Source organism: Saccopteryx bilineata, chromosome X (assembly GCF_036850765.1).
Source record: "Saccopteryx bilineata isolate mSacBil1 chromosome X, mSacBil1_pri_phased_curated, whole genome shotgun sequence".
Lineage (NCBI taxonomy): Eukaryota > Metazoa > Chordata > Mammalia > Chiroptera > Emballonuridae > Saccopteryx > Saccopteryx bilineata.
The window spans coordinates 120,781,470-120,809,185 of record NC_089502.1 but is presented as its reverse complement, the minus strand read 5'-3'; the positions used below and the strand labels follow the sequence as shown (position 1 = coordinate 120,809,185).

General features: G+C 43.9%; 1 protein-coding gene across 9 annotated transcripts in view; it reads right to left on the bottom strand.

The window, feature by feature from the left end:
- The window catches only part of DMD (dystrophin), a 2,360,554-nt gene that overhangs the window by 149,677 nt on the left and 2,183,161 nt on the right, over positions 1–27,716 (bottom strand). For 5 of the 9 annotated variants that reach the window (XM_066250305.1, XM_066250306.1, XM_066250308.1 and 2 more), the window contains one exon: positions 5,806–5,867. In XM_066250305.1, coding sequence (XP_066106402.1) covers positions 5,806–5,867 — 62 coding nt within the window. Of the gene's footprint in view, positions 1–5,805; positions 5,868–11,711; positions 11,869–27,716 lie in introns of those variants that run through there. The other 4 variants (XM_066250312.1, XM_066250310.1, XM_066250313.1 and 1 more) reach the window with 1 other exon arrangement.

Below are 27,716 nucleotides of genomic sequence, written 5' to 3'. Positions count from 1 at the left end.
CCGTTTCCAACTTCAGAAAAATACAAAAAAAGGCCCTGGCTGGTTGGCTCAGTGGTAGAGTGTCGGCCTGGTGTGCGTAAGTCCCGGGTTCGATTCCCGGCCAGGGCACACAGGAGAGGCGCCCATCTGCTTCTCCACCCCTCCCCCTCTCCTTCCTCTTTCTCTCTCTTCCCCTCCCACAGCCGAGGCTCCATTGGAGCAAAGATGGCCCGGGCGCTTGGGATGGCTCCTTGGTCTCTGTCCCAGGCGCTAGAGTGGCTCTGGTCATGACAGAGCAGAGCCCCGGGTGGGCGGAGCATCGCCTCCTGGTGGGCGTACCGGGTGGATCCTGGTCGGGCGCATGTGGGAGTCTGTCTGACTGCCTCCCCGTTTCCAGCTTCAGGAAAATACAAAAAAAAAGAAAAATACAAAAAAAACCCCAAACAAACCAAAAAAAAAAAAAAGATTTGTCTGTGAGCCAGATGCAGCCATCAAAAGAGCCACATCTGGCTCGCGAGCCATAGGTTCCCAACCCCTGGTCTATGGAAATCAGGGTACTTAAACATAAATTCTGTATACATGTTTGTGTGTGTACACGTGCACGCGCGCAAGTGTGGGTGGGGCCGACGGTAACTTTTCTGTCATAGGTGCTCACTGGTTAGTGAATTACAACTGTCAGGACACTGAAGAATGGGGTAGAAAGTTCTGATGATGAAACTTCTCTGCTAAATACGTAACTGTAAATAATAAAAATCCATTGTAGAAAACTGGGGAAAATCAGCTGGAATGCTGTGAGCTAGAGATCTCCAATATTCCCATTTCAAGTACTGTAACATCGCAGCCTCCCGTCCGTTAATGTTCAAGTGCTACTTCGCAGTCCTTACAAAGGACCTGGCTTATGATACTGTGCTGTGCAGACCACAGGTTGAGGGAACACTTGAATGTTTTTGGGAGCAAGGTAACAGAACGTGTTGAACAGGCTGGTTGGGGATCTTGGCAAATTAGAGTGTGGAAAGCCGCTCCGAAGAGGGCAGATTTAGGACAGTGTAACATTTCATTCCTGTTGTGAACCAGCGCAGCTTCCGCAGCAGGGATGGGTCTGAAATGTGTAGGGGGGTATGGTGGGGAGAGGTCATGTCTTGGTATTTTCAACATGTCACCGAGGACAGGTGCAGGTTGTTAGGAGAGGGACCTACTAAGTTTGGTCGAAAACATGTAACACACCAGACAACACCAGTTTGGCTTCCACGATACCTCTTCATGAATTGAATGCAATTGAAGGCTTCCAACCATTTCATCCAGCTCAAAATAGCAACTTAGACCTAAAGGGATGGATACCTCTTGAGGAAAAATAGAAGCCAATCTATAAAAAAAACAACAACAAGCATAACAAACTAAAAAGAAACCCTGTTTCTTTTCTATTTTTATCTTAGGGACATAGACACATAACAAATTAACCATCCCATGTGCACCTGGCCATAGTGGAAGGAGGGCAGCCTACCAGCTAAGAACCCACCATACGCCTGACCAGGCAGTGGCGCAGTGGATAGAGCGTCGGACTGGAATGCAGAGGACCCAGGTTCGAGACCCCAAGGTCGCCAGCTTGAGCGCAGGCTCATCTGGTTTGAGCAAAAAGCCCACCAGCTTGAATCCAAGGTCGCTGGCTCCAGCAAGGGGTTACTCGGTCTGCTGAAGGCCCGCAGTCAAGGCACATATGAGAAAGCAATCAATTAACAACTAAGGTGTTGCAATGTGCAATGAAAAACTAATGATTGATGCCTCTCATCTCTCTTCGTTCCTGTCTGTCTGTCCCTGTCTATCCCTCTTTCTGACTCACTCTCTGTAAAAAAAATAAAATTAAAATTAAAAAAAAGAAAAAAAAAAGAACCCACCATACTATTGCTAGAAATGTTCCACACTGGCCTGACCTGTGGTGGCGCAGTGGATAAAGCGTCGACCTGGAAATGCTGAGGTTGCCGGTTCAAAACCCTGGGCTTGCCCGGTCAAGGCACATATGGGAGTTGATGCTTCCAGCTCCTCCCCCCTTCTCTCTCTCTGTCTCTCCTCTCTCTCTCTCTCTCTGTCTCTCCCTCTCCTCTCTAAAATGAATAAATAAATAAAAAATTAAAAAAAAAAAAAAAAAGACTTTAAATTTAAAAAAAAAAAAAAAAAAAAAGAAATGTTCCACAAATACCACTCAAGTCACTGTCTATCAATGTATACATATTTGTAGCAGGTACACAGTCAGCTACATGGACATACTTTACTAAGTTAAATTCAATGAGAGAAGTAAAAATAACAGAAGATCCAGGGAAAATGTCAATGTAACCCTTACAGCTGTGTAGTCTTGATAATGCTTGCTGTGCTCCTGATGTCACTTCCCTGTGACATACGACAGTGGATACTGTCCACCATGCACTGTAGCTGCTGACATGTTCCATGTTCAGCATACACAGCATACATCAATAAATGGACACGTTATACGATGAGTCACCACTGGCTAAAAGTAATATGTGATTGTAACGAAGATACGGGAATGTTAGCTCTCAAAGCTGAAAAACAATTGAACACCTAGTTCATTTCATTTCCAAAATGTCTGTTTTCAGGATAGCAAAACAGAATAAAAAGGGGGTTGCAATTAACCACACATGTATGATGGTTGCATTTTATTTTATGTAAATTATCTCAACAAAGTTGATTTCATCCAAGAAAAAATGTATAATAAATGAGCTCTAAATTTCCAGCAACTGTAAAATTCCATTACGTTCCAAAGTCAGGTGATTTGCCCAAGGTTACAAATCATGCTGGATTATCACACACTCAACCTGCTGAGATAACTTTAGGAATAGGATCAAAGTGTATTTAGTCCCTATTGAAGGAACAAACACCTATTCATTGACAGTTCACAATTAGCTTTTTATCAACCATATTTGTGATTTCCCGTTACAAAGTAGCTGAAATGGAAAGATGGCTACTTTTAGGTGAAAACAAAAGCCGGTTATAAAACAGAATGATCAAGCTTTTGTAAAAAGGTATGTATGAAAAATTTTTAAAGATGCCTACTAGATTATTAAATGTTAGTTAACTCTTAAGAGGTGGGTTATAGATGGATTTATCTTTTCTTTTTTATTTGTTAGCTTGTGTATATATGTTTCATTTAATTTTTTTTCTTTTAATACTTTTTATTTATTCATTTTAGAAAGGAGAGAGAGAGGAAGAGAGAGAAATGAAGGGAGGAGCAGGAAGCATCAGCTCCCATATGTGCCTTGACCAGGCAAACCCAGGGTTTCGAACCAGCGTTTCCAGGTCGACACTTTATCCACTGTGCCACCACAGGTCAGGCTGTATTTTTAATTTTTCTTTATTGATTTCAGTGAGAGAGGATGAGAAGGAGAGAGGGAGAGAGGGAGGGAAGAAAACTTCAATCGAGTCCTGTATGTGCCCTGACTGGGGATCGAGCCGGCAGTCTTGCGCTTCGGGACCAGGCTCTAACCAACGGAGCTTTCTGGCAAGGGCTTGTGTATATTTTTAAATTTAAAAACTATGAAACAGTATTCACTCTATAATAATAATAATTTAAAAATAAAAGTCAATTCAAAGATTACAACTAGAGAGCACTGTGATTCGAGTGGAAATTAGGAATGGACTGAGTCTATATAACCCAAAGTTATGATCAGGAGGCCTACAAACAAGATTAAATTAGCTCTTTATTGACAGATTCCTAGTTTCTCTTGAAAAATCCGAAGTCCCAAGAGCAGCAGGCTGGGATGACCAGCTCCTCCTGCATGGCCACAGCCCACTTCAGATGACTGCTTCGTTTTCTCATTTGCCAAAATATAAGCATTCAAGTTTCCCACCTGTGGTCTCAGCGCTGCCGCATCATAAGCCAGAAATATTCTGTAACGGCTGAAGGCTTAGCACTTCAAATTTAGCTGATCCCAGTTTTCTTTACATTTTAAAAGGCGTGTGCGTGTACTTATGTACGTGCACACACACAGAGACACACTCATCGCTAGACTGAAGTGACAAAATATTCCTTGAAATGCAATAGATATGTCTGGGTAGGGTTATGTGACTTTTCTTTTCCATCCTTTTTATTTGTAGTTTCCAGATTTTCTAGAAGGAACGTGAATCATTTATAAGTGGAAAATTTTAAGAAAAACTCTTTTTTTGGCTAATATCTCATAGCCCATTCCTTAATGTTTCTATAGCTGCAATTCAATAACCAATGGAAACCTACAAGAGAAAGGCAGTAAGAGCTACAGACAGACACATACATGCTCTACACACATTTACGTATACAGAAGTTATGTTTCCACATCCTCATTCCCAAGGGCTTTGTCCTGTAACTTGAAACCCAAAGAGTTCACGTCATGTGTTTTTATCTGTAAATACATCCATTCACAAAAGAGGCAGGCTTAAATATTTTAGTAGTAGAGAAGCAGCGACTATTTTTTTTTAATTAAAACCAACAACTAGTTATAATGCGACAGAATTCATTTCAGATTATTCCAGACGGAACTGAAACGGTATAGAGTGGGCTCTCCTCAATCATGAAAAGGACTGCTTTCCCCTTATTGAGAGGCTGTGTATCTGTTTAAAAAGACTTCCAAGTGATAAGGGGAGAAAGAACTGTCAGGCTCTCACACCAACACAGAACAAGCCACAGGAGAGAAGTCATTTCCATGTTCACACAGATGACCTGACAGGCATAGGAATTACCATGTTTCCCCATGTATAAGACGCACCCACGTGTAAGACGCCCCTTAATTTTGAGGCCTGAAATTTGAAAAAAATCAATGTATTGCATAAAGTTATTGAACTCAAGTTTTATTCATCATAAAATTCATATAACTTCTCATCCACGCAAAAAAGCGGGAAATGTAAGTAAAAAAAAATCTACAATCACTGTATAAAATTCACTCGGTTTTAGGGCCCTGGCCGGTTGGCTCAGTGGTAGAGCGTCAGCCTGGCGGGCAGAAGTCCCGGGTTCGATTCCTGGCCAGGGCACACAGGAGAAGCGCCCATCTGCTTCTCCACCCCTCCCCCTCTCCTTCCTCTCTGTCTCTCTCTTCCCCTCTCGCAGCCAAGGCTCCACTGGAGCAAAGATGGCCTGGGCACTGGGGATGGCTCCTCGGCCTCTGCCCCAGGCGCTAGAGTGGCTCTGGTCGCAACAGAGCAATGCCCCGGAGGGGCAGAGCGTCGCCCCCTGGTGGGCGTGCTGGGTGGATCCCGGTTGGGCGCATGCGGGAGTCTGTCTGACTGTCTCTCCCCGTTTCTGGCCAGAAAAATACAGAAAAAATAAAATACACCTGGTTTTAGACTCCAAATTTTTCGGAGCGGGGGAAGGTGCATCTTATACATGGGGAAATACGGTACAAGCACTGGAAAGGCTGGAGAAAACAGCTTCACACAACGTTCGTGGTTTCACAAAACGGTTTTGCAGGGAAGAAATCAATAAGAGCAACTCGAAACAGCTTTCTTTCGTGGTGTGTGCGTGTGTGCCTTGTATGTGGGAGATTGCCATAAATTGTAAGTATTATATTTTTTCCATCCTTTTATAAAAGGCAGCAAAGAAAACTACAAAGACCTTTTGGCCCACTCAAATACACTGAATTTTCAGGAATCAATGGCATTCTAAAATTTACTTTTAAGGAAGCTCTGAAAAAAAGCAAGCTGATAGTCAATTTGAGATAGGAGTCAGGTTCGCCTTTTAAACAATCTAGTGGTATATATTAAGACAACAAATGATTTGCACAGTACAATGTGCTCTATGCTAAAAGTCATCTGTCATTTACCCGGGAAGAAACATGGCCGTGTCCTTACCTAAAGACTGGTAGAGCTCTGTCATTTTTGGATGGTCCCAGCAAGTTGTTTGGGTCTCGTGGCTAAAATATAAAAATACAAAGAGAGACTTTAGAATTTATAATGGGTAGTGGAAAAAAGGAGGAAAGAAAAAGGCCTGGTTTGCTTCTGAATTATTCCACATCTGTACTTCAAAGGACTTTCATGTGTACTGTAGAATGTTTATCTTACAAGCAGAGAAGCCCCTGCCTTGGCTTTCAAAGGTAAAAGCAATAGGAACGTTATTTGGTAACCAGAATGTTTCTTTTGTGCACCCACAGGTCAGGTGCACTTCTGCTGTAATACAATGACCTTGTTATGCAATCAATAATTGGAAATCAGGATTGCTTCACCTGTCCAATGGGGAACATTCAGAAAGGATACTGACGAGTGTTATTCAACTCTGTCAACCCGAGATACTGGACCTTAGTTTCATAAATAAACCTCCTCACTCTCATTTGCTTTAATGGCCCCTTACATTTTTCTATTACTCTTTCTTTTCTGTATCCAGATCTCCCATCCATGATAGCTGTATTTCATTTCAGCTTAAGGTACATCCATTGCTCGACTAATATATCATACCTTCCCTCTTCCCATTCCTTTCAGAATGGCTTTTTAAATCGGTATGCTGTATACCACTACACCTTTTCCTATAGTCCCTTGGACCTGAATGAAGCATTCACAGCTCTCTTCCATTTCTTGAAGTTTAGCTTAAGTGTGGTTGCCGGCTATCAGCTCCTGCCACAAAAAAAAAAAAAAAAAAAAAGAACAAAACACCCTTGTTTCTCCTTCAATTACATGAATAAACCCGTGAGAGATAACTACATATACTTTTCCTTACTTTGGCCCATCTACATAAATCACCATAGCATCGTATTTCCAGTTTTTAGGGATTACATGACTGGCTTTGATACAGTAAAATGCAGCCATGAATGATATTGCGGTGCTCGGCTTGGAGCCTATTCATAACCTTTGGGGGGAGGGTGGGGATGGAAAGGAGAGAAACAGCTTCAATGTGGACACCTCAAGGGGAGCAGAAAGTACAGAGGCCTCACATAGAAAAAGGAGTTCGGGAAGGGAACAATGTCGAGCGACCTCAGCATAGGTTTGAAATCTTAGGGTTGGATTCTGGCTCTGTGCCCTACTAGCTATGAAATATGGGGCAAGCCTGCTCACCTGGATTGATTGATATAAATAAGTAACAGGCACCTTCACCTTCTAGTGTTCAATCCGTGGTCTGTTTTGTTATTACGTGGCTCCCAGATTCGTGCCCACCAAAAGCAACCCTTTTATCAGTTGATTATAACATAAGTAAGCCAGCCAAGCCTAAGACACTTTGTAGAGAGCAAAACCAACACCCACTGCAATTTACTTGTGTTTTTTAAAAAAAATAAACAAAAAGGAGAAACATTTGCCCTAGCCAAGTGGCTCAGCTGGTTAAAGCATCATCCTGATATACCAAGGTTACGAGTTCAATCCCCAGTCAGGGCACATACAAGAATCAACCAGTGAATGCATAAATAAGTGGAAGAACAAGTTGATGTTTCTCTTTCCCTTTCTCTGAAATCAATCAATAAGAAAAAAATTAAGAGAAACCATTATTGTGGTTTGATAAATAAAATACGATCATGTCACAAAAACATGCAGAAAGTCCCTGAACCTAAAAGAGTGGCAGGCCGATATTTCCCATTCAGTGAACAGGGAAGGCTACTGGAAGAAATTTACAAGAGAATGTTCACTCGGAAGGGCTGTCTCAGTCTTTTCCAAACATGTTCATTTCTGTTTTACTTTTCCTCAGAGACAAGTCACATTTGAAGAGTGTGACAGGGGCTTCTCAGTAGCGGAAATGTCACCAGAATAACATCCAAGTCTGAAAGGGCAAGGAGAGCGGGAGTTGCAGTCCACGCCTCAGGGGGTTTTCGGAACCCCCTGGACCACACTGATTTCCGGTCTGGACCAGAGGTAGGCAGGACCGGTACTTCACATGCACAGCACAGGGAGGCTGCAGCTGGCAGATTCGTGGAAAAAGTGTGGCTGGTTCTCGAGTGTTCTCTTTAGCTCGGAAAGTGCCTAATGGTGCAATTCCACACACAAGTGCCCAGCAGGAAAGGTTACCTGCTACCAGACCACCCTGCATTTAGACCTCTGCATTTCCAAAGGCCACGCATATGTGAGCACCAGGGAGGAAGCGAGGAAGAAAAACACGTGTGTCTACACGTCCAGGCCAGGCCGTTATTACACACAATGAGGACTATTAGCATTCCCTTGCCATGACCTGTGGGAGGGCTGTTGCCTCTTCAGTGGATGGGCAGAAAAAAATGCCTCATCTGAGCTGACAAACCCAACCAGACAGAGAGACCCACTCTGAAAAGCCACCATCTGTAATGGACTTCTTCAAATCAGAGGAACTTGGGCAAGAAATACAATGGCAACAGCCCAGGGAAAATGGCACACCAGTGGCAGGAGAACCCCCCGCAGTGAAGGAGGGCTTCGTGCCACCCCCTCCCTCCAATAATCCCACCCTGACTGTGGACATACTTACATTTCTACCTTCAGTTACGGAATTGATTCCAGTGGTTAAAATTATGAAAAGGATTTCAGAAAAAAAATTGTTTTAATCCAACAGTCCCCAGCTACACTGAAATTTTCTTTACTGGAAGATGGAAGAAATGTAAAGGCTTGATTCTCTCCCCGCCTCGTGTGTTACCCGATACCAGCCCTCTCTAGGTACTCATTCTCCAAGTACCTGCGATTCTGAGGGACTTGTCCAACCTAGATAAATGACCTCAGGTAGATCCAAAAGCCGATGGTCGTTTACCTCCTTCCCCTCCAACACGCCATCTTTTTCTTTTTAAGCCACACAGAGTAACTAGAAAAAACAGATTTATATTTCACCTTTGTAATCTTTGTCTCACTTCAATTGCAAACCAGCACCAAGCAAAAGAAGTGAGCACAGTGGAAAGAAGAAAAAAAGAGTGTGACTAAACCTCAAAACTAGAAAAAAGCCCTTTTTAAATCATTTAATGCTAAAAGTGATTAGTAACATAGCTGAAAGGACCAGATTTTTTGGTAACTCTATGATGAACCAAGTATTCATTTCACTGCATGTGGGTATTTGCAATGTGCTGTGAATTCAAAGCCCTAATGATACAATGTTGAACCCCCTCCGACCCCCAAACACTGTAGATAGGAAAAATGATCATGGACAGGATGATCTGCTCAACACAGATCTGTAGAACATATCCAACTTGTACCTTACAGGATTTTACAGCTCTGTTTATCACTCTTTATCTGTCTTCAACAACAGTAGCGAATGCTCAGGAACTCCAGGGGCAGCAGCCCGGGTTTACCTGGGACACACAGACAGTACAGAAAAATATGCTGTGCAGGGGCGGCAGTGGTGGTGGAAGGGCGGGTGGCACTATTTTTGGTAACTGTCGCCTTGCTGCACTTCACTTTTCATATGGGAAACACACTCCTCATACACCGCTGCCCAGCCAGAAAGGAAATTCGGAAACCAGTTCCCACGTTAGTTAGTGGGAACATCTTTGTTCAGTCTTCCTTGACAACAATCAGGCTCAACATAGATCAAAATTCTACGTACACATGAACACAGAGACCGGCTTCACACGTAATCCTTAAAACACTCTTCACATCTTTAAAAAATGTTATTGCTTTTGGCCCTGCTGGTTCCAGAGCCTGGCATCAGATATGCCTCTCAGAACAGCCTTCAAACTCTGACTTCCCCCTTTTTTTACTATGTACAAACTCTAATAATCTCTCTTTTCCCTTTTCATTGAGGCCGTAACAGGGACCTGATGCAAATTAAAATACAAAATCACTGGATGTGACAAAAGACCCTGGCAACACCTACTTGTCAATAATAAGAAATTAAAGAATTACCCTACTGAGCCCAGGGCTGACCTAATTTCCTACCATACAATTTAAATTTTCTCTCACCTTCTTCAGTTTCAAGTAGTGTGCAAGGTTATTATAACCGCCTCAGAGCTGTTCCTGCTGTCAGTGCTGGAATAATCAGACTTATTGAAATTGCTTTTTTAGGTTCTTAAAAACAAACATTAAACACTTATAAAAAGTAACAAATTTCTACTGCTCTCTCCGGAAATGGCAGTTGCCTAATTAAAATAAGATTTCTTCTGCCACCACTGTTATTTGGTACTGAAAATATTCCAAACAGTTGTCTTTTTTTTTCTCTTTAAATATATCTTCCCATTACTTCCCAGAGAAGAAACTCTTCGCTAGGCAGTGGGATAAAAAGGTAGCGTTCTCTTGCGATTTGCAGAGGATTAGAGTTTGGCTTCATATATAATCTGGAGGCCATTGATCCACACACAAAATCATTTCCCTTTAATCTGGGGATCAGACTCTTTTTCTAGAGGAACCTTGGCATTTGCATGCTGAATGTTGAACTTGGCTTGCATTGCTGGGATACTGGCAGGGTGGGAATGGGAAAATATATTTCAAAGTTTCTGCTACTGTAGGGAGGGGGTTGAGAGGGGTGGGTGTCAATCAAAGCATCAGAAATCCTATTCTAGTCCCCATTTCTTTACCCTAGGATATTTAGCATTTCATCCTGCTTGGTTCAAGCCAGGGCAAAGATGATTGCATGGGTGACTGTTCCAGCTGTTACTTGTCTTCGGTTCTATTTGCTTTTCGGGCTTAATTCCTACCCACCCTCAACTTTGGCCAAAGCAATTTCACTTCAGGGTCGTGTCCAATCCAAGATCAAACAATGATGACTGAACCCAATTCTACAGTGATCAAGGGTCAGAGACCTTTCATATAACCGTGTTGTTTCATTTGCTCTTCCAGCTTCTCCAAGAACAACTGTATTCTCCAAACGGGATTTGGCACAAGGAAATTTTTTAAAAATCTAGAAAAAGGGAAAGGGTGATGAGGGGTGACAAGGACAGGTGGGAGGGAGACGGAAGCAGAGAGACCAGGAAGAGCTTGTTGGCCACGGAAAAATGTCAATTTTGCTTATAGACTTTGGTTTGCCACTTAAATGGATTTTTTTCATGTTAAAGCTTTTTATAATTAATAAATGCCTCCCTCGGGCAACTAAACCCTTTCGATTTAAGCGTCAAACTTAACTTCAAATTCAACTGAGATAAACAAAGTGTCCTGTCTTTTTCATTGCTACGATCGGATCGGGAATGACAAACTTTGCTTGAAGACGAGCACCCGGACCTGGACAAACGCTCGAGAGGACACTCAGAAATGGCTCCATGCTCAACTCCAGGGGGCAAAGGAAAAAAAGAACCCTCGATCCTGTGTGTCAAATCCTTGACTTCTAGCCTTTTCATTGTTTTTCTTTTTTACCTTTCTTTCCTGATTTCTGCAAGTCTTTGGGTATGAAACGAACACGGTAGAAAATGCAGCGAGAGAAATGTCAGTTGGAATCCTCGGAAGAAATCAGGCAGAAAGTTGACCTTTTGGCACTTGCAGTGCAATGGGAGCTCGAGTGGCGCGCGCCCCTTCCTTCTGCGAGGTCGAGCGGCGGTTTCGGAACAGCCTGCCTGGCTCCCGTCCACACAGACAGCCCGGAAAGGAGCAAAAAGCTCTAGCTGCCCCAGTCCCCGCGCGGGGAGCGCACTGTCCCCTCTGGGTACGGTGGGAAATCAGCTTTACCCCCGGAGCCCGTCCCAAAGCCGGAGGGAAGGGGCTCCCCGCGAGCCTGGCGCCCAGGGGCAGCCCCGGGGGCGCACCTGCAGCGGTGCCTCTGGGGACCCGCGGGGGAGGTTCCCGCCGCCCGCAGCGCGGGTCCAGCCGCCGCGCCTCCCCAAGTTTCGGCCGCCCCGGCTCGCCCCCTGCTCGTGCCACAAGTGCAGACACTGCGGCGATCCGAGGGGGCGCGGGGCACTTACCCTTTGAGGTGCTCCCTCATGGCTGCAAAGGCTCCGCGGTCGGGGGAGGGCAAGCGGAGGAGTGAGCTTCCCAGAGCCGCCGGGCTCCCGAAAGTCGAGCACTGCCGCCGCCCAGGCTCGCAGCTGAAAGCACTGCGGAGGAGCCGGCGCGGGCTGGCGGGCGGCGGGCGGGCGGGCGGCGACGGGGTGGGCGGGGAGGGAGCGCTGCGGGCAGACGGGGTGGGGCCGGGCCAGGCTCCGCCCCCAACCAGCTACCTGGGAACCCGCACTCCCGCAGACCCCGCGCTCGGGGCTTTCCAAACGGAAAGAAAAAAAGGAAGGAAAAGACAGACAGACAGAGGAGAAGATTTAAGGTAGTCCCAGGGACCTGGAAGCCACACACCGCCCTGCCTGCACCCCCTAAAAGCTCCAGCAAGACTACTTGTTGCCTAAATAAATGACCTAGGGGGCAGATGACCTCATCGCAGACCATGAAATGTGGGGGCTCAGTTTTCTTTTTAGGGAATGAAAAAGGAAAATCACCAGCATAATCCTCCCCCCTCCCCCAGTTGAAGACCAACGTGGTGAGGCTGTATGGACCTGAAATTCAGGTTACACTCATCGGGAGCTAAACGGGCTGCTTTACGAAGCATCTGTCTGTGTGTCGGCGAGACGGTGTGGCTCTAGTGCAGTCCCGGGACCGGCCAGTATCGGCATCACCTGGGAACTTCTTAGAAAGGAAGATTCCCAGCCCCAGCTCAGACCCACCGAATCAGAAGCCGAGCACGCTGAGGTTTGAGACCCACCGGTCTAGACTCGAAAGACAACACCATCGCCAGTGATGGGGCACGGTTTGGTCTTTCAGTTTTCTTCTAATCTGAAAGGAAACCGTTCCCAATGGAAAATTTGATTGGAAAAGTTACAGTGCCTAGGGAGTTCCAATATTTCTAACCTCCCCGTTTGCAATAAAGTGATACAGATTTCGCGAAATTATTTCAAGCTTGGAAATATTCCGGAGAAAAGAAAGCCTTCATTAGCAAAAGAATTTTTCGCAACCTCCACACATCTTCAGTTAAAGTCCAAAGAGTATCTGAAGATAAACTCCTCTAGTGGTTTCAGTGTCCCCCTCTGTCCATTTATTTTGCTGGCCTGCTTCTCTTGTCTTTTTTCCAGCGTTTTCCTTTTCACTCTCTTTCCTGGTTGATTCATGCCACCTCAGTTTGTAGTTCAACATATGCTGCCCCCCCTTTTCTTTTTAAATATCCTTTCTTTTTTACTCAATATTTTCCCGGTAGAATGTTAGAACTGAAAGGTCTCTAGACATCAATCTCTCTTTTACGGTCTGCTACAGCGCGGCACAAGAGACAAAAAATACAGTATGTGAACAAAAGGAAGAGGGAGCGTTGAGTTTCTTCCCTACCCTGACAAGCCAAATAAAAATGGAAATGTTATCACTAAAGATATGTGCACAGAGGTACGATTGGTATTGCTATTTTAAAGCAAATATGGCACTGCTTCTGGCACTTTGCCTGATAGACTGCGATTCATTAGCACTGTGTTCTAGCAGTTCTGAGCCAGTGAGTTGTGGAGGCAGCTGCTATTCCCGTCTGAGGGGGGCACACTAGGATTCCATTTGCTTTGGGTCAGGTTGTCCCTTGGTCTAAGTGTGGATTCCAAGTCTGCCCCTCTCTTTGAGTAGGGCAAATGTTCTGTGATGAGGAAGTGATGGTCTTTGCAATAATAGATCAGTGATGTCATATGTGTCAATGTGGCAAATCACTTAAACACTGTTTATGTTTATTTCAGTGAAAAGACAAACGACACAGCCACAGTGTGGGCACTTGTAAATCTTAGAAATCAATCTATAAGGTTTGCAACCCGTGTGGTTCTCGTTCTCTTCCTTTCTTGTTTTTGTTTGTTTGTTTGGCCGGTTGGTTGTTTTACACTTTTAAATGGCCTAGAGATTCAGGAATTCTCATACATTTCTCTAAAATATAAGAACTCATCTGTTTTCCTCAGGGTCTGATTAGAAAACTACTTGGAACAATTTGTTTTTTTTTTAAAGAAAGGAAAACAAGAAATCACTATTCAGGTTTTTTCTTAAATTTGACAGATGGCAATATTCAAAAATATATCTTTAAGATCTTTTTTTCAACTAGAGTTATAGGCTCTTGAGGACCTGTTCCCGAATCTAGACGTTATTTTAGAAATTGAATACTAAAAGTATTATTAAGAAATGACATGGGCATCACAGCAACTGTTATCAATTTCAGGTAGATTATGAATTTTGCTTATTAGGGAAGGGCACTATGAAGAGAACATAATTTATATATCTTCATTTATATAGTGATGCCATGGATGATTACATATTAATTGCTTATTTACAGTGGCCTTTCTTCTTATGTTATTATTACTCTTTTGATGTGAACACAGGCATGGAAGGAGTACGAGGGTTCTGCCACCAGAAAAAAAAAATCAGGTGGAAATCCTGCCTCTAGAACCTACCACGAGGCGTGCTTGTCCCCAGTCCCACAGCTAGAACACGGCAGTGCAGGGACTGGAACTGGGCAGTCTGGCTTCAGGACCCCCGCTCATAGCCACTCCGCCACGCTGCTGTGGAGAGACGTGGCTCTTTCATTGTGGGGGAAGATCTGCGTTTTTCCTGTGTGCTCATAAGCAATCTCCTTGCTGGCCGAGAGCAGAGGATAGTGAATTTGGTAGAAATAGGGATAAGGAAGGGAGGAGACAGGATAAGGTCTAGGAAGGCAACCCTGTACATTTTTCTATATCCCAAACTCCAGTCTTTAAACCACTTATATGTTGTAAGTAGTTTAGAAAAAATGAGGACCTCTCTGACCTCAGGGACTGTGCTGGATCCCCCATTCTCCCTCCAGCTCTATTTTCTGCCCTTGTCCACTAGCTCTGTGCCGCCCCAGGAGGTTGGACCTCTGTGGATGGCACCAATCAGGCTCTCTTGCCTTTTGGCTTTTCTTTGCTTTCAGCCAATGAGAGGCAATGATGAAAGGCATATAGTGGCCCTGGCCGGTGGCTCAGTGGATAGAGTGTCAGCCCAGCATATGGACGTCCCATTTTGATTCCCAGTTAGGGCACACAGGAAAAGCGACCATCTGCTTTTCCCCCCTTTTCTCTCCCTCTTCTCTCCCTCTTCCACTCTCACAGCCAGTGGCTCAATTGGTTCAAGCATTGGCCCTGGGCACTGAGGATAGCTCTGTTGGAACACATCGGCCTCAGGTGCTAAAAATAGCTCGGTACTCGGAGCATTGGCCCAAGATGGGGTTGCCTCATGGATTCCAGTTGGTGCACATGCAGGAGTCTGCCTCACTATCTCCCTGCTCGCACCTTAAAAAAAAAAAAAAAGGCCTATAGTAGGAGATGAAAGAGCAAGTAGAGAATGCTGTTTGGGTATTTATTTGCTTCTTATTGGCCTTGAGCCTGCTGGTGGCTGAGTCCTTTTACCCTCGGCCACAAGTCTTACTGAACAGTCATTTCTACAGCAACAGCACTCTCCAGGTTCCTTGAACCATTCCCTTTCGCCGCCCTTGTTCTTTCCCCTACCTTGACCAGGCTTTTGTGAAAAGCCTCTCTATTATATTCCTTTCAAGTACCACATTGAAACGTACCATTGGATTTTCCAATTGTCCTGACCAAACAGGGAGCGACCCAGTCAAAGCCATACCTGAGGCACTCGACAAAATGCAGAGTAGGAACCACTGATGGAGGAGAACGGTAATTCTACCTGTTGGAGCTGAAAAGGAGACTAGGCTCATTCACTGGACAAATATTTCTAGGGGCCTCCTCTGTGGTCTGAAAGGAGCTTCTGGCTGTTCGGGACAAAGACAAGTCAACAATTAGGATTGTAGGTAAAGAGGCCACAAGCAGCTTCTTTCCAAGACCTTCAATGATCTGCTTGGTCTTCGGGAAAGAATGTCGGGCCGGAGACTGGAAAGGTGGTAGGTGGGCAACCTGAGAAGGACCTAGTGTGGTGATCCCGAGTCTGACTGGGGTCACGGCAGGTACGCAAGAGCTTTTTCTCTTTTAAATTTTTATTTATTGGTCCTGGCCGGTTGGCTCAGCGGTAGAGCGTCGGCCTGGCATGCGGGGGACCCAGGTTCGATTCCCGGCCAGGGCACATAGGAGAAGCGCCCATCTGCTTCTCCATCCCCCCTCCTTCCTCTCTGTCTCTCTCTTCCCCTCCCGCAGTCAAGGCTCCACTGGAGCAAAGATGTCCCGGGCGCTGGGGATGGCTCCTTGGCCTCTGCCCCAGGCGCTAGAGTGGCTCTGGTCGCAACAGAGCGAGGCCCAGGATGGGCAGAGCATCGCCCCCTGGTGGGCAGAGCTTCGCCCCTGGTGGGCGCGCCAGGTGAATCCCCATCGGGCACATGCGGGAGTCTGTCTGACTGTCTCTCCCCGTTTCCAGCTTCAGAAAAATACAAAAATAAATAAATAAATAACACAAATTTTTATTTATTGATTTTGGAGAGAGGGAGACAGAGAGAGAGAGAGAGAGAGAGAGAGAGAGAGAGAGAGGAACATCAATCTGTTCCTGTAGGTGCCCTGACCGGGGATCAAACCCGCAACCTCTGCACTTCAGGACGATGCTCTACCAACTGAGCTGTCTGGCCAGGGCTAGGGGAGCTTATCGAAGGAGAAATTTAAGCATGAGTGTGCCTCTGTCAGATCTGTCTTTTTTCAAAGCTGCTCAGGCAATGGCGTGGGGCTGGAGCAGAAGGGTTTGGAATTAGGAGAGCAGGCACAGACGAGTGCAGTAGGAGGAGGACCTGAAGATGGCAGAGAGTGGAGAAATAGTAAAATAAGGAAAACACTACGGAATTGACTGGATGTATGAGTATAAAAGGGGGAAGACCGAGGACGATGGTCCTCAGCTTGCCCACCACTAGAATCACCTGGGGAACGCTGAGAAATGAGGGCGCCTGGGTCTCACCACCTGGAGATGCTGACCTAGTCAGCCCTGGGCACTGCGATGCTGAGGCTCACGGGCTGATTCTTACACACAGCCGAGTTCGAAGGCCACTATTCTAGGGTGACTCCCAAGATTGGATGAGTGATACCCACCAAACTAAGAATTTCAGGAGAAGGGGGCAGGTTCAGGCAAAAGAGGATCAGGGCGAGATGATGAGTTTGAGGTGGCAGTGTGATATAAAAGGGAAAAGATGCAAGGGGTAGTTGTGTATCTCCGTTGTGTGTCTCAGTCTGGAGCCCCGAGGGAAGATGTCTGAGTTGGAGTTATCCATCTGGAATGTCAGTGTTGTAGGCTGTGGGTTTGGCTGAGCCCACCTAGTGGAGAGTGCGAAGGGCCCAGGGCAGAGGCCAGGTTGCTCCGATCTCCCGCAAACACATCCTTTTCCCTGTCAAGTGTTGGACTGATCTGACCAGTGTCAGAATGAGGAACAGAAAGGGGAAGGGAAAATACAGAGAATGGTATACACTGGTCACTTGCCTGGGGGTGGCCTTGAGGTTACACACACACACACACACACACACACACACACACACACACCCATCCTGAGGGTCCAGCTTCCCTCTACCTCAGAGAATCTCTACCTGAACTGCTTTCTGTTTTTATAAAAATCCATTTGCATATAGATATTGCTCCAATTAAGCATAAGACATATTTTATAGTAAGATTTCAACATCTGGCTGTCCGGTAAACACATCAGGATATTCCATGTTTCTCTTTGCATAGTACAAGTATTAGCCACGGACTGTGAATCAGACATCTCACAAATGCTTACAATGATGGTGAGTCATCGCTAGTTAGGGCAAATACCATGGTGTACTAATTAAAGTATGTATAACAATCCCTTTAGAGCAATCTGAGATCGACATCTTCTGGATATAAGACTATCCAGTCAGTTTGAATTAACTAGTAAGTGAAGACGCCCCGACATTCAGACACAAAACACTTCACATCCACACAAAAGCCTATTTCTGTAGGCCCTTTCCTCGCAGGGAGGCAGAGTAAGCCAGGCTGGGGAAAGCTCTGAGCTAGCTGCCATCCACACCAGAGATTTCACCAAACAGGTTCCAGATAAAGTCAAACTCAGCCTTACTCTCATGTAGTTTTCTCCTAACAAGATTTTTCAAAGCTTCACAGAGCCACCTATATCAGCCCGAACATCTAAAAAGATGTGAAGTTTAGCGTCTTCACTAAAATAAAGCCACACTTCATTAACCTCACAGGCCAGTAGCTGCTTCAAGGGAAAGAACTCCAAGTACCTATTAGCCTGCCAGCTATATCGCTACCCCATAACCACCTCCTGCTACAAATGGATAACTGGTTAAGGTGGCTCAAGCAGACATGACAGCAGCAATCCTAGTCCACCTTAACAGCAGCTCGAAGCTGTAACTATTTGTCTGCCTTTCCCAGTATTATGCCAAATAACAAGAATTTCAAAAGTAGGCAGAAATTCTGACACTCTGCATAATCTCCCTTCCTCTTCAGCTACAAATAAGGCTTTGTATTCGATTAGACTCACAGCAGGTGAAAACCCCAATTAGTGAATTCATTCTAGGGCCTTTTTCTACCTTCCTCCCACACACCACAGTTAAAAAAAATTAGGGAATTCACAGTCTTTTCTCAGATCACAAATTAATTAACCCTTTATTATACCCAATCAAGCCCTTTGAAGAATTCTCGCTGGAAAATAGGGGGATGTTGAAACATTTGTCCTTCATGACCTCATAAACGGGGTTATGAAATCTATTCTGCCAGATTTTATTGTTTTCAAATCCATAAATATTCTCAGCTTTTCTGATCAATCTTGAAATTACAGTTCTTCTTTCTACCTGAGAACTCACAAAGCCATTATTATCTAAGGAATGATTAATGGAGAGTCTGCTACAACAGAGAATTATTTTTAAGTTATGTTCTTATTTTAGTGTACTTAGGGTGAGAGAAAAATATTAAATTTTATTTTAAACACTCTGCTTTGGCCTTAGGAAGTACACTAAATCCATATTTCATACTCTGTAAATATTTATTTGTTGAAGGAAATTCATCATTGGACAAGAATCGAGGTTTGGTTTGAACATTCCAAAAAAAACCAACAACAAGACAGTTTAAGTTCTTAGAGTGATTTACTTATGCTTTGTCAATTGCTTCTCTGGAAATAATTCACAACCCAGTTTTATGTACGAGCATACGATTAAAAAAGAGCAGCTTTGTCTTTTTTAATTGTTTTAGCCCTGTCACTTTTCTTGAAACAAGTTGTAGGACTTATTATCCACAAGAAAATATTGAATATACATCAAATAGTAGCACAGAGCTTTTAGAAGTAGTCATCTGTTACTGTCAGGGGTTCATTTCATTTTGAAGCTTTTTAATTAAAATGCACACTTCTACATACATGCCTGCCTAAATTACTCCTTTCTGAAATACTTAAATTTCATTTTTAAAAAAATGGTAAATGCTAATGTAACCATTTTTAATACTTATGACTGGGTTCTTGAGATTTGGGGAAATGTAAACAAAAGAATTACTCGTCAATTAACTGAACAAGGAAGTCATCCTAAATTGAAACAGATAAGGAAAATTAATATTCAAATGCTACGGAATGAAGACACTGTGGTGTTTTTTTTTTCCTTCCCTTGGAGATGAATATCTACCAGAATCAAAAGCAGCTTCTTAATCTCCAGCAGGCGTAGCGGTATGTTTCTGCAGAAGCAATAAGGAAACAAGGCGGAGCTCCAGAACAATTCTGTCCCTAAGAGCCAGTCACTTAACCCTTGGAGGCCAGTCACTTAACCCCCCTGGCGCCCTGTTGACTCATCTGCAAAATTTGAGTAATATTGCATAAGGCCATAGCTGGTTTAAACGACACAAGGACTATGACAGTGATTTGGAGGCCGGGAATGTTATGCTCATGCAAAGTAGTAGCCTGTCGCACAGGTATAATTCTTTAAAAGAAAACCCAGTATGTCCAGGAACACTGTTATAAATTTAGCACAAAATAAATTCAGCAGCCACTTTAACTTCTCATTTTTCGACTGCTGTATGAGGGAAATGCAATGTCTAAGAGTTTCTGTCCCCCACCCCTTCAGCCCTTTGCAAAAGGGACCTTTTCTCCTTCTGTTTTGTTGTTGTTTTTTACATTTAAGAAAAAAGCCAGTGGGTAAAAGAAGAGTTTTGTTTTTGTAAGTTAAAGCAGTAACCACCAGCCTGAGATGGTAGGAAAATTCACACCGTCAGCTCTCATTCTTTAGGGTTGAGGGGAAAATATCAACACCATTCACACATGTTAAAAGATGTATTCACATTCATATTGTCAGAGAGCAGAACCCTGGAGCCGTGACTGAATAAGGAAGTATTGGTTTTGTGGGGGACAATGGGAAAGATCACCTCCACCCGCTGAGGGAGTTTTCTGGGGGGCAGGCCTTGAACAGCATGTGGTAGGAATTTCCCCACAAAGACAAGAATCCATAAAAAGGGAAATGGAGGGGGAACCGACTTTAACCAATTAATGATTTACCAAGGGCTGAATCTTGTCTTCCAGCTCTGGTTTATTTTGTCAAGGAATTTTTTTTTTGAAGATGAAAGGAAAATATGAATGCCAGTAATTTTGATCAATTCACCAATTTCCAAGAATATTTTCCATATGCTGCACCTAGACTGAGTTTCCCTATTAAATATTTCCCTATACTCATTTCTTAAAATGGCTGCAATTGTGGTGGATTTATGAAGCACTTACATATGTCTTTGCTTATTCAACTCTTTATTTTTATTTACTATGAGTAGAAACTGGGAAGTGTTTGGAGGATGGACATGGGAAGATATAAAATATACAACAATATAATTAGGTAGCTTTACTAGGGGGACCCAAATACGGCCTGGACTTTAAGAAGCTTACAATCTAGTGTGGGGAGGGGGACAGACTCATACATGACTAAATACACTATCAGGAAGATTATAAATACAGATACAGGGAAATTTTAAAAAGCACAAAGGGAAATGTGGTTAGCTTGACCCCTTGGGGTTAGGGAACACTGTTTCAATTAAAATTTAACTAGACAGGCCTTGGCTGGTTAGCTCAGTGGTAGAGCGTCAGCCCTGTGTGTGGCATTCCAGGGTTCGATTCCCGGTCAGGGTACACAAGAGAAGTGACCATCTACTTCTCTCCCTTCTCCCCCTCTACCTCTCTCTCTTCCTCCTGCAGCCATCCACAGCCATGACTTGAATAGTGTAAACAAGTTGGCCCCAGGTGCTAAGGATGGCACCATGGCCTTGCCTCAGGTACTAAAATAGCTCAGTTGCCGAGCAACAGAGCAGTAGCCCCAGATGGATAGAGCATCCCCCAGTAGGGGCTTTGCTGGGTGGATGCTGGTCAGGCGCATGCAGGAGTCTGTCTCTCTGCCTCCCCGCCTCTCACTTAATAATAATAAAAAAATATAACTAGACTGAAATCACCCGGTTTTATGCATGTGATTGTTAGTATATGAAAAGCAGAAGCAGTTTCTTAAATGGACTCTGTAAAGTCATCTCTCACATTAATAATTTACTACGGCACAGATTTGTTAACAGACTGCTGTGTTATGAAATCATATGATGCTGTTTGGGGATTCATATATGTATTGGGCCAACACTGGGTTTTGAATCTCGGGAAGGCTAACATGCAGAAAACACCACTGTCCCCATTCAAATAGTAAATCACATTCTTGAGTTAATATCGAGACCTCATGTGGGAATCTAGTTCCTCACAACTTGACTTCCTCTCATCCCTCAGAAGCCAACAAACACTTGAAAGCCTCTTCTCATATGATGGAAAGAGAAGGGAAAATTGGCATCTTCACTACTTTGGAATATTTTTCTTTGTAAATAGAATTAAATTTAGTGTGGGAAGAAATGAGCATGGAAACGAATGGGAATCTGTGCCAAGACTCTTAAAATAGCACAGTGAAGAAAGGATGAAGGTGTGAAGTTAGGAAGCAAATCTGGGAACTGCTGGGACAGTTGAATTCAAGATAGGTTATAAGATAGAATCAATGGTGCTTTTCAACCAACTAGATGTGAGGTTTGGGTGAGAGCAAAGACTCTAGGGATTCTTTTTTTTATTATTTATTTTAGTGAGAGAAGGGGAGCTCGAGACAGACTTCCGCATGTGCCCAGACCAGGATCCTCCCAGCAAGCCCACTAGAGGGCGATGCTCTGCCCATCTGGGGCCCTTGCTCCATTGCAACCAAAGCCATTTTTTAGTGCCCGAGGCAGAGGCCATGGAGCCATCTTCAGCGCCAGGGGCCAACTGGCTCCAATTGAGCCATGGCTGCAGGAGGAGAAGAGAAGAAAGATAGATATAGAGAGAGAAGCGAGAGGGGGAAGGGTGGAGAAGCAGATGTGCGCTTCTTATGTGTGCCCTGACCGGGAATTGAACCTGGGACCTCCACATGCCTGGCCAACGCTCCACAACAGAGCAACCAGCCAAGGCCTCTAAAATTTTTTTTTTTTTTTTTTTTTTTTTTGCATTTTTCTGAAGCTGGAAACAGGGAGAGACAGTCAGACAGACTCCCGCATGCGCCCGACCGGGATCCACCCGGCACGCCCACCAGGGGCGACGCTCTGCCCACCAGGGGGCGATGCTCTGCCCATCCTGGGCGTCGCCATGTTGCGACCCTCCTGGGTGTCGCCATGTTGCGACCAGAGCCACTCTAGCGCCTGGGGCAGAGGCCACAGAGCCATCCCCAGCGCCCGGGCCATCTTTGCTCCAATGGAGCCTTGGCTGTGGGAGGGGAAGAGAGAGACAGAGAGGAAGGCGCGGCAGAGGGGTGGAGAAGCAAATGGGCTCTTCTCCTATGTGCCCTGGCCGGGAATCGAACCCGGGTCCTCCGCACGCTAGGCCGACGCTCTACCGCTGAGCCAACCGGCCAGGGCTAAAATTTTTGATAATGGCACCATTATCTGAGGATTCATATTTGTGGACATACAATGTATGTATTTATTCCTCACATTGTTCCATAAAGACTTTTAAGGCAACATGTAAGACTGTATAAATTTCAAAAATTCATAGATAAAATCCAGGACTGAAGAAATATAAACAGAACAACAGCACACAGATTTGAAAATCATAGGGCTTGATGTAGTTATTAAAATTTAGCTATGCACACCCACCAGAATAAGAAAGACAAATGACACTAAGTGTTAGGAAGAATATGGAGCAACTAGAACTCTTTTGCTTTGCTGATAGGAATGTAAATTTATACAACATATTGGAAAACTGTTTGGTAGGAGCTATAAAAGCTAAACACATGTACCATATATCCTATGACCTAGAAATTCCACTCCTTGATGCATTTCCAAAAGGGATGCATACATATATTCACCAAATGACACATTTTAGAATGTTTATAATATCGTTCTTTGTACCAAATGGCCGTCAACAGTAGAATATATAATAAATTATAGCATATTCACTTAATGGAATATTATACAGCAATGAGAAAGAACAACTTCTTACAACACAATGGATAAATCTGAGCTTTAATTTTTTTTTTTTTTTAAGTAAGAGGAGGGGAGGTTGAGAGACAGACTCCCTCATATGCCCTGACTGGGATCTACCTGTCAACCCCCATCTGGGGCCAATGCTCAAATCAAATGAGCTATCCTCAGTGCCCAGGGCTGATGTTCAGACCAACTGAGCTATCCTCAGTGCCCAAGGTTGACGCTCAGACCAACCAAGCTATCCTCAGCACCTGGGGGCAATGCTTGAACCAACTGAGCCACTGACTACAGGAGGGGAAGAAAGAGTAAAGGGGGAGAGAAGCAGATGGTCGCTTCTGATGTATGTCCTCACAGGGGATGGAACCCAGGATATCCATGTGCCGTGCCAATGCTCTATCCACTGAGCCAACTGGCTAGGGTGGATAAATCTGAGTTTGAAAAAATCAGACACGAGAATACATGCTGTATGATTCCATTTATATACAGTACAAAACCAGGCCAAATTAATTTATGGTGTTGAAAGTCAAGATAGTAGTTACCCTTGGAGGGTGGAGGGTGGGGAAGATTGGAAGTGCACAAGGGGACTTCTGGGGACCAGTAATGTTCTATTTCTTGATCAGATGCTGATTACATGGGTGTGTTCAGGTTGTGAAAATTCATTGTACTGTATACTTAAGATTAAACCTTTTTTCTGTATGTCTAATAGATTTTTTTTGGCCATATTCTAATTTATTTTATTTATTTTATTTTTTAATTTAATTAATTGTGTTTACATAGATTCTAGGGTCACCTCGAATGCATCCCCCCTCCCCCAAATTCCCCTCAACATCCCCCTTGCACCCCTCCCTACAGCGCCCTGTCTAATAGATTTCAATACGTTTTTAGTTTATTTTATTTTTTAAATTTTATTTATTTATTTATTTTTTACAGAGACAGAGAGTGAGTCAGAGAGAGGGACAGACAGACAGGAACGGAGAGAGATGAGAAGCATCAAACATTAGTTTTTCATTGCGCATTGCAATACCATAGTTGTTCATTGATAGCTTTCTCACATGTGCCTTGACCGTGGGCCTTCAGCAGACCGAGTAACCCCTTGCTGGAGCCAGCGACCTTGGGTCCAAGCTGGTGAGCCTTGCTCAAACCAGATGAGCCCACACTCAAGCTGGCAACCTCGGGGTCTCGAACCTGGGTCTTTCCGCATCCCAGTCCGATGCTCTATCCACTGCGCCACCGCCTGGTCAGGCTCAATATGTTTTTAAAGGTGCGGAGGGTAAGTTTGGTGAAGGATGCAGTAGCAGAACAAGTCCGTTGCGCCCGGCTTGAGGAGTGGTGGTGTGAGGAAGAGTCTAGTGTCTGGGAGAGGAGGTCGTGTGCAGTGTGTGGAATTGAGCATCAGGGCACCAAAGACAGATGAAACACTGTGACTACAGCTTTACAACACTCCTCAATCCTTACACTATGCATGGGCGATTCAGCCCCTGTTCAGCTTAGTATAAAGCTAGAAAGACAAACCATGGACTGAGCAATGTGATTTATTCCTGCTAAAAATCCAAAGACTACAATATACATTTATATAAACTTTTTAAAGGATTTTATTTTATTGATTTCACAGAGAGAGGAGAGAGCGGTGGAGCGAGAAGTATCAACTCATAGTTGCTTCACTTTAGTTGTTCATTGCTTGCTATATGTGCCTCGACCAGGGTTTCGAACCATCGACCTCAGCATTCAGGGGCAATGCTCTATCCACCGAACCACCACAGGCCAGGCTAAAAAATTTGTTTTAAAACATGTACAATTTGGCTGTGGGTTTTCTGGATGCCAAAGCAAAAGTGTAAAAAGGGAACAGAATTGATTTTGTTATTTGGATTATTGATAAGGGGAAATAATTCTTTAAGGGAAGCAAAGCAAAATCTGCAGGTCATAAATCATTAATAGGTCATGAAATCCATATAGTGGTCATCACTAATATTTAAAAAATTTTTAAATTAATTTTAGAGAGAGGAAAGGAGAGGGACAGAGGGAAGGAAGGAGAGGGACAGAGGGAAGGAAGGAGAGGGACAGAGAATAAGAGAGAAAGAGAGAGAGAGAGAGAGAGAGAGGAACATCAATATATTTCTGTATGTGCCCTGACTGGGGATTGAACCAGCAACCTCTGTGCTCCAGGACAAAGCTCTAACCAACTAAGCTATCCGGCCAGGGCAACTAACATTGTTTTTAATAGGAAAGACTAGGAAATACGAGAGTGAATTACATAGTAAGATTAAGTAATCTTTTGTGAAACTCCTTTCCATTATACAAATGTAAATATTTATAGATATAGGTATGCACGCACACGCGTGTGTGTGTGTGGGTGTGTTTGCACTGGGATGATATATAAACTGTAATTGTTACTGGGGATTGGTCAAAAAGATGAAAGCTAGAGAGCTCTACTGCACAGAGAAATGAATGGACTGCATGTCTATTGAACACTTGTGCATAAATATAACTTCTCTAGACTAAAATTTGGAAGCAAGCTGGGGGCAGACTGTGCGGTTTTATTCCCTGGGAAAGGCTGGAGCATTACAAGACACTGGAGGGGGATCAAAGATTCAGGAGGGGAGTAAGTCAGGGAGGCATTCATTAAGTCTGAGGTTCTAGTCACGTGAAGTGCTGCAGGGGCTGAGAATATGCTTCCCAGTCTTAGGCAGTGTCTTGTCTGCCAGCTGCTTGTTTGGGTGGCTGTTTGAGAGTATACTCCGAATCACTCAGCCTTTTCCTTTTGTTCCAAATGGCATGGTGACACTGACACATTGCAGGAGGAAAAACATTGCTGCTAAAAGTATTGTCAAGGGGAGTAACACACCGTTCACACTACTAAACACAACTGCATGTTGCCTGTCTGAGCAACACACTTTAAAACAGAAACTGAGAATAAGCCTTCTGCTGCCACCTTGCAGTGGGACGTCGTCTGAGGCCCTTGCTAGTGTGCCAAGGTCTAGGCCACCAAATTGGCAAGTGTGGGCCTTACAGAATGGTGACATTTTGAGGCTGAGTAGTTAGTTTCCATTCTATTTCATACCTATAAATTCATCCTATTAAGTGTTTGCGGAAATTTATCTGAATAAGGCTTTATGAAGACTAATGATTATGCTTATAATAAGAAAAAGATTCTTATATTCTTAGATGACTACAGGAATTTTTTAGACAGTCTATGGCTTTGGGGAGATAAAACATATCAAGAGTAAAAATAACAACAGCTTTAAGAATAAAATGCTTTCCAAAAAGCATGAGCAGCTAGGAGAATAATCAGAAAGGAACTGACACTTCTTTTTCCTTCCGCATTTAATCACAGCAGCATTCATTAAATTCCCAGTAGTAGGAAGTGGTTAATTAACTATAATTCTCATCAGTATTTTTTATATTTTAAAACCACCAGACTATGGATACTGTCTTTATACCACTAGCTATGTTTGAAGCTACAAACCAATTGCCTAGCTGAGCAACAATCACAGACAAAGCAAGAATTAGCATAGCACATCTAATTTAATCTACACCTCAATTCAAAGTCTTCTCAGTCCCCAAAAGAACCTGCCGATGATTCTTCTTCAATACCTTGGGATATAGTGCAAACTGACCACAAATCTGGCCTCCTCCCTGGTATTCATCTCTTGCCATGTGACTTTGTATCTCCTCCCATCAGAAGGTGGAGTTTCCCCTATTCCTGGGCATCTGGGATGACCCTATGATATGACTTGCTTTGGCCAATAGACAAGGAAACGTGACACAAGTGGAAACTTGACAAGCCTCCATGTGAAGAAGCCTGGGCTAGCCTGTTGGATGATGAGACACAGACCTAGTTGCATCTGTTCCGAAATGATAGCCTGCCAACCATCAGGCATGAGAGCCAGGCTATGATTGCACATCCAGCTGCTAGTTGACCACAGATGCACGGGCAGGCCCAGCAAAGGGTAATAGCTGGTCCAGGCAACAAAAACAGTGCAGTCCGTCCATCAACCAGTGAGCTAAATAAGTAGTTGTTGTCTTAAGGGAGCTACAAACCAGAGCTCATAGGCTAACGCTGGCCTATGTCCTGTTTCTGTGTAGCTTTCCACCTAAGTGAATTTTATATTTTTAAAAAGTTGTTAAAATAAAAAGAATATTCAACAGAGACCATTTGTGGCCAACAGAGCCAGAAACATTTATTGTCTGGCCCTTCATAAAAATGTTTACTGACCTCCGTGTTAAGCAATATAGCAATACAGCTGTGTTTGTTATATAGCAAAAGATAGCTGATACACATATACTCCCAAGAAAGAATATTAGAAATCAGGGCTTTCTCAGAGAACTCAGTTGACACCTGCTCAATTTACCCATGGTTCCTGCCATATAGTTGCCTGTTAGCTAACATGTGAAATAAATACAATACACAAATATAAATACATAACCTAGAGTTATTTTTGTAGCGTGCTTCTCAAAATTAAGATTTCTAAGGGCAGGTTGAACAAGTGCACAATTTTTAGCAACTTTATTAATAATATCTCCAAACTGAAAAACAACCCTAATGTCCTCCAGCGGGT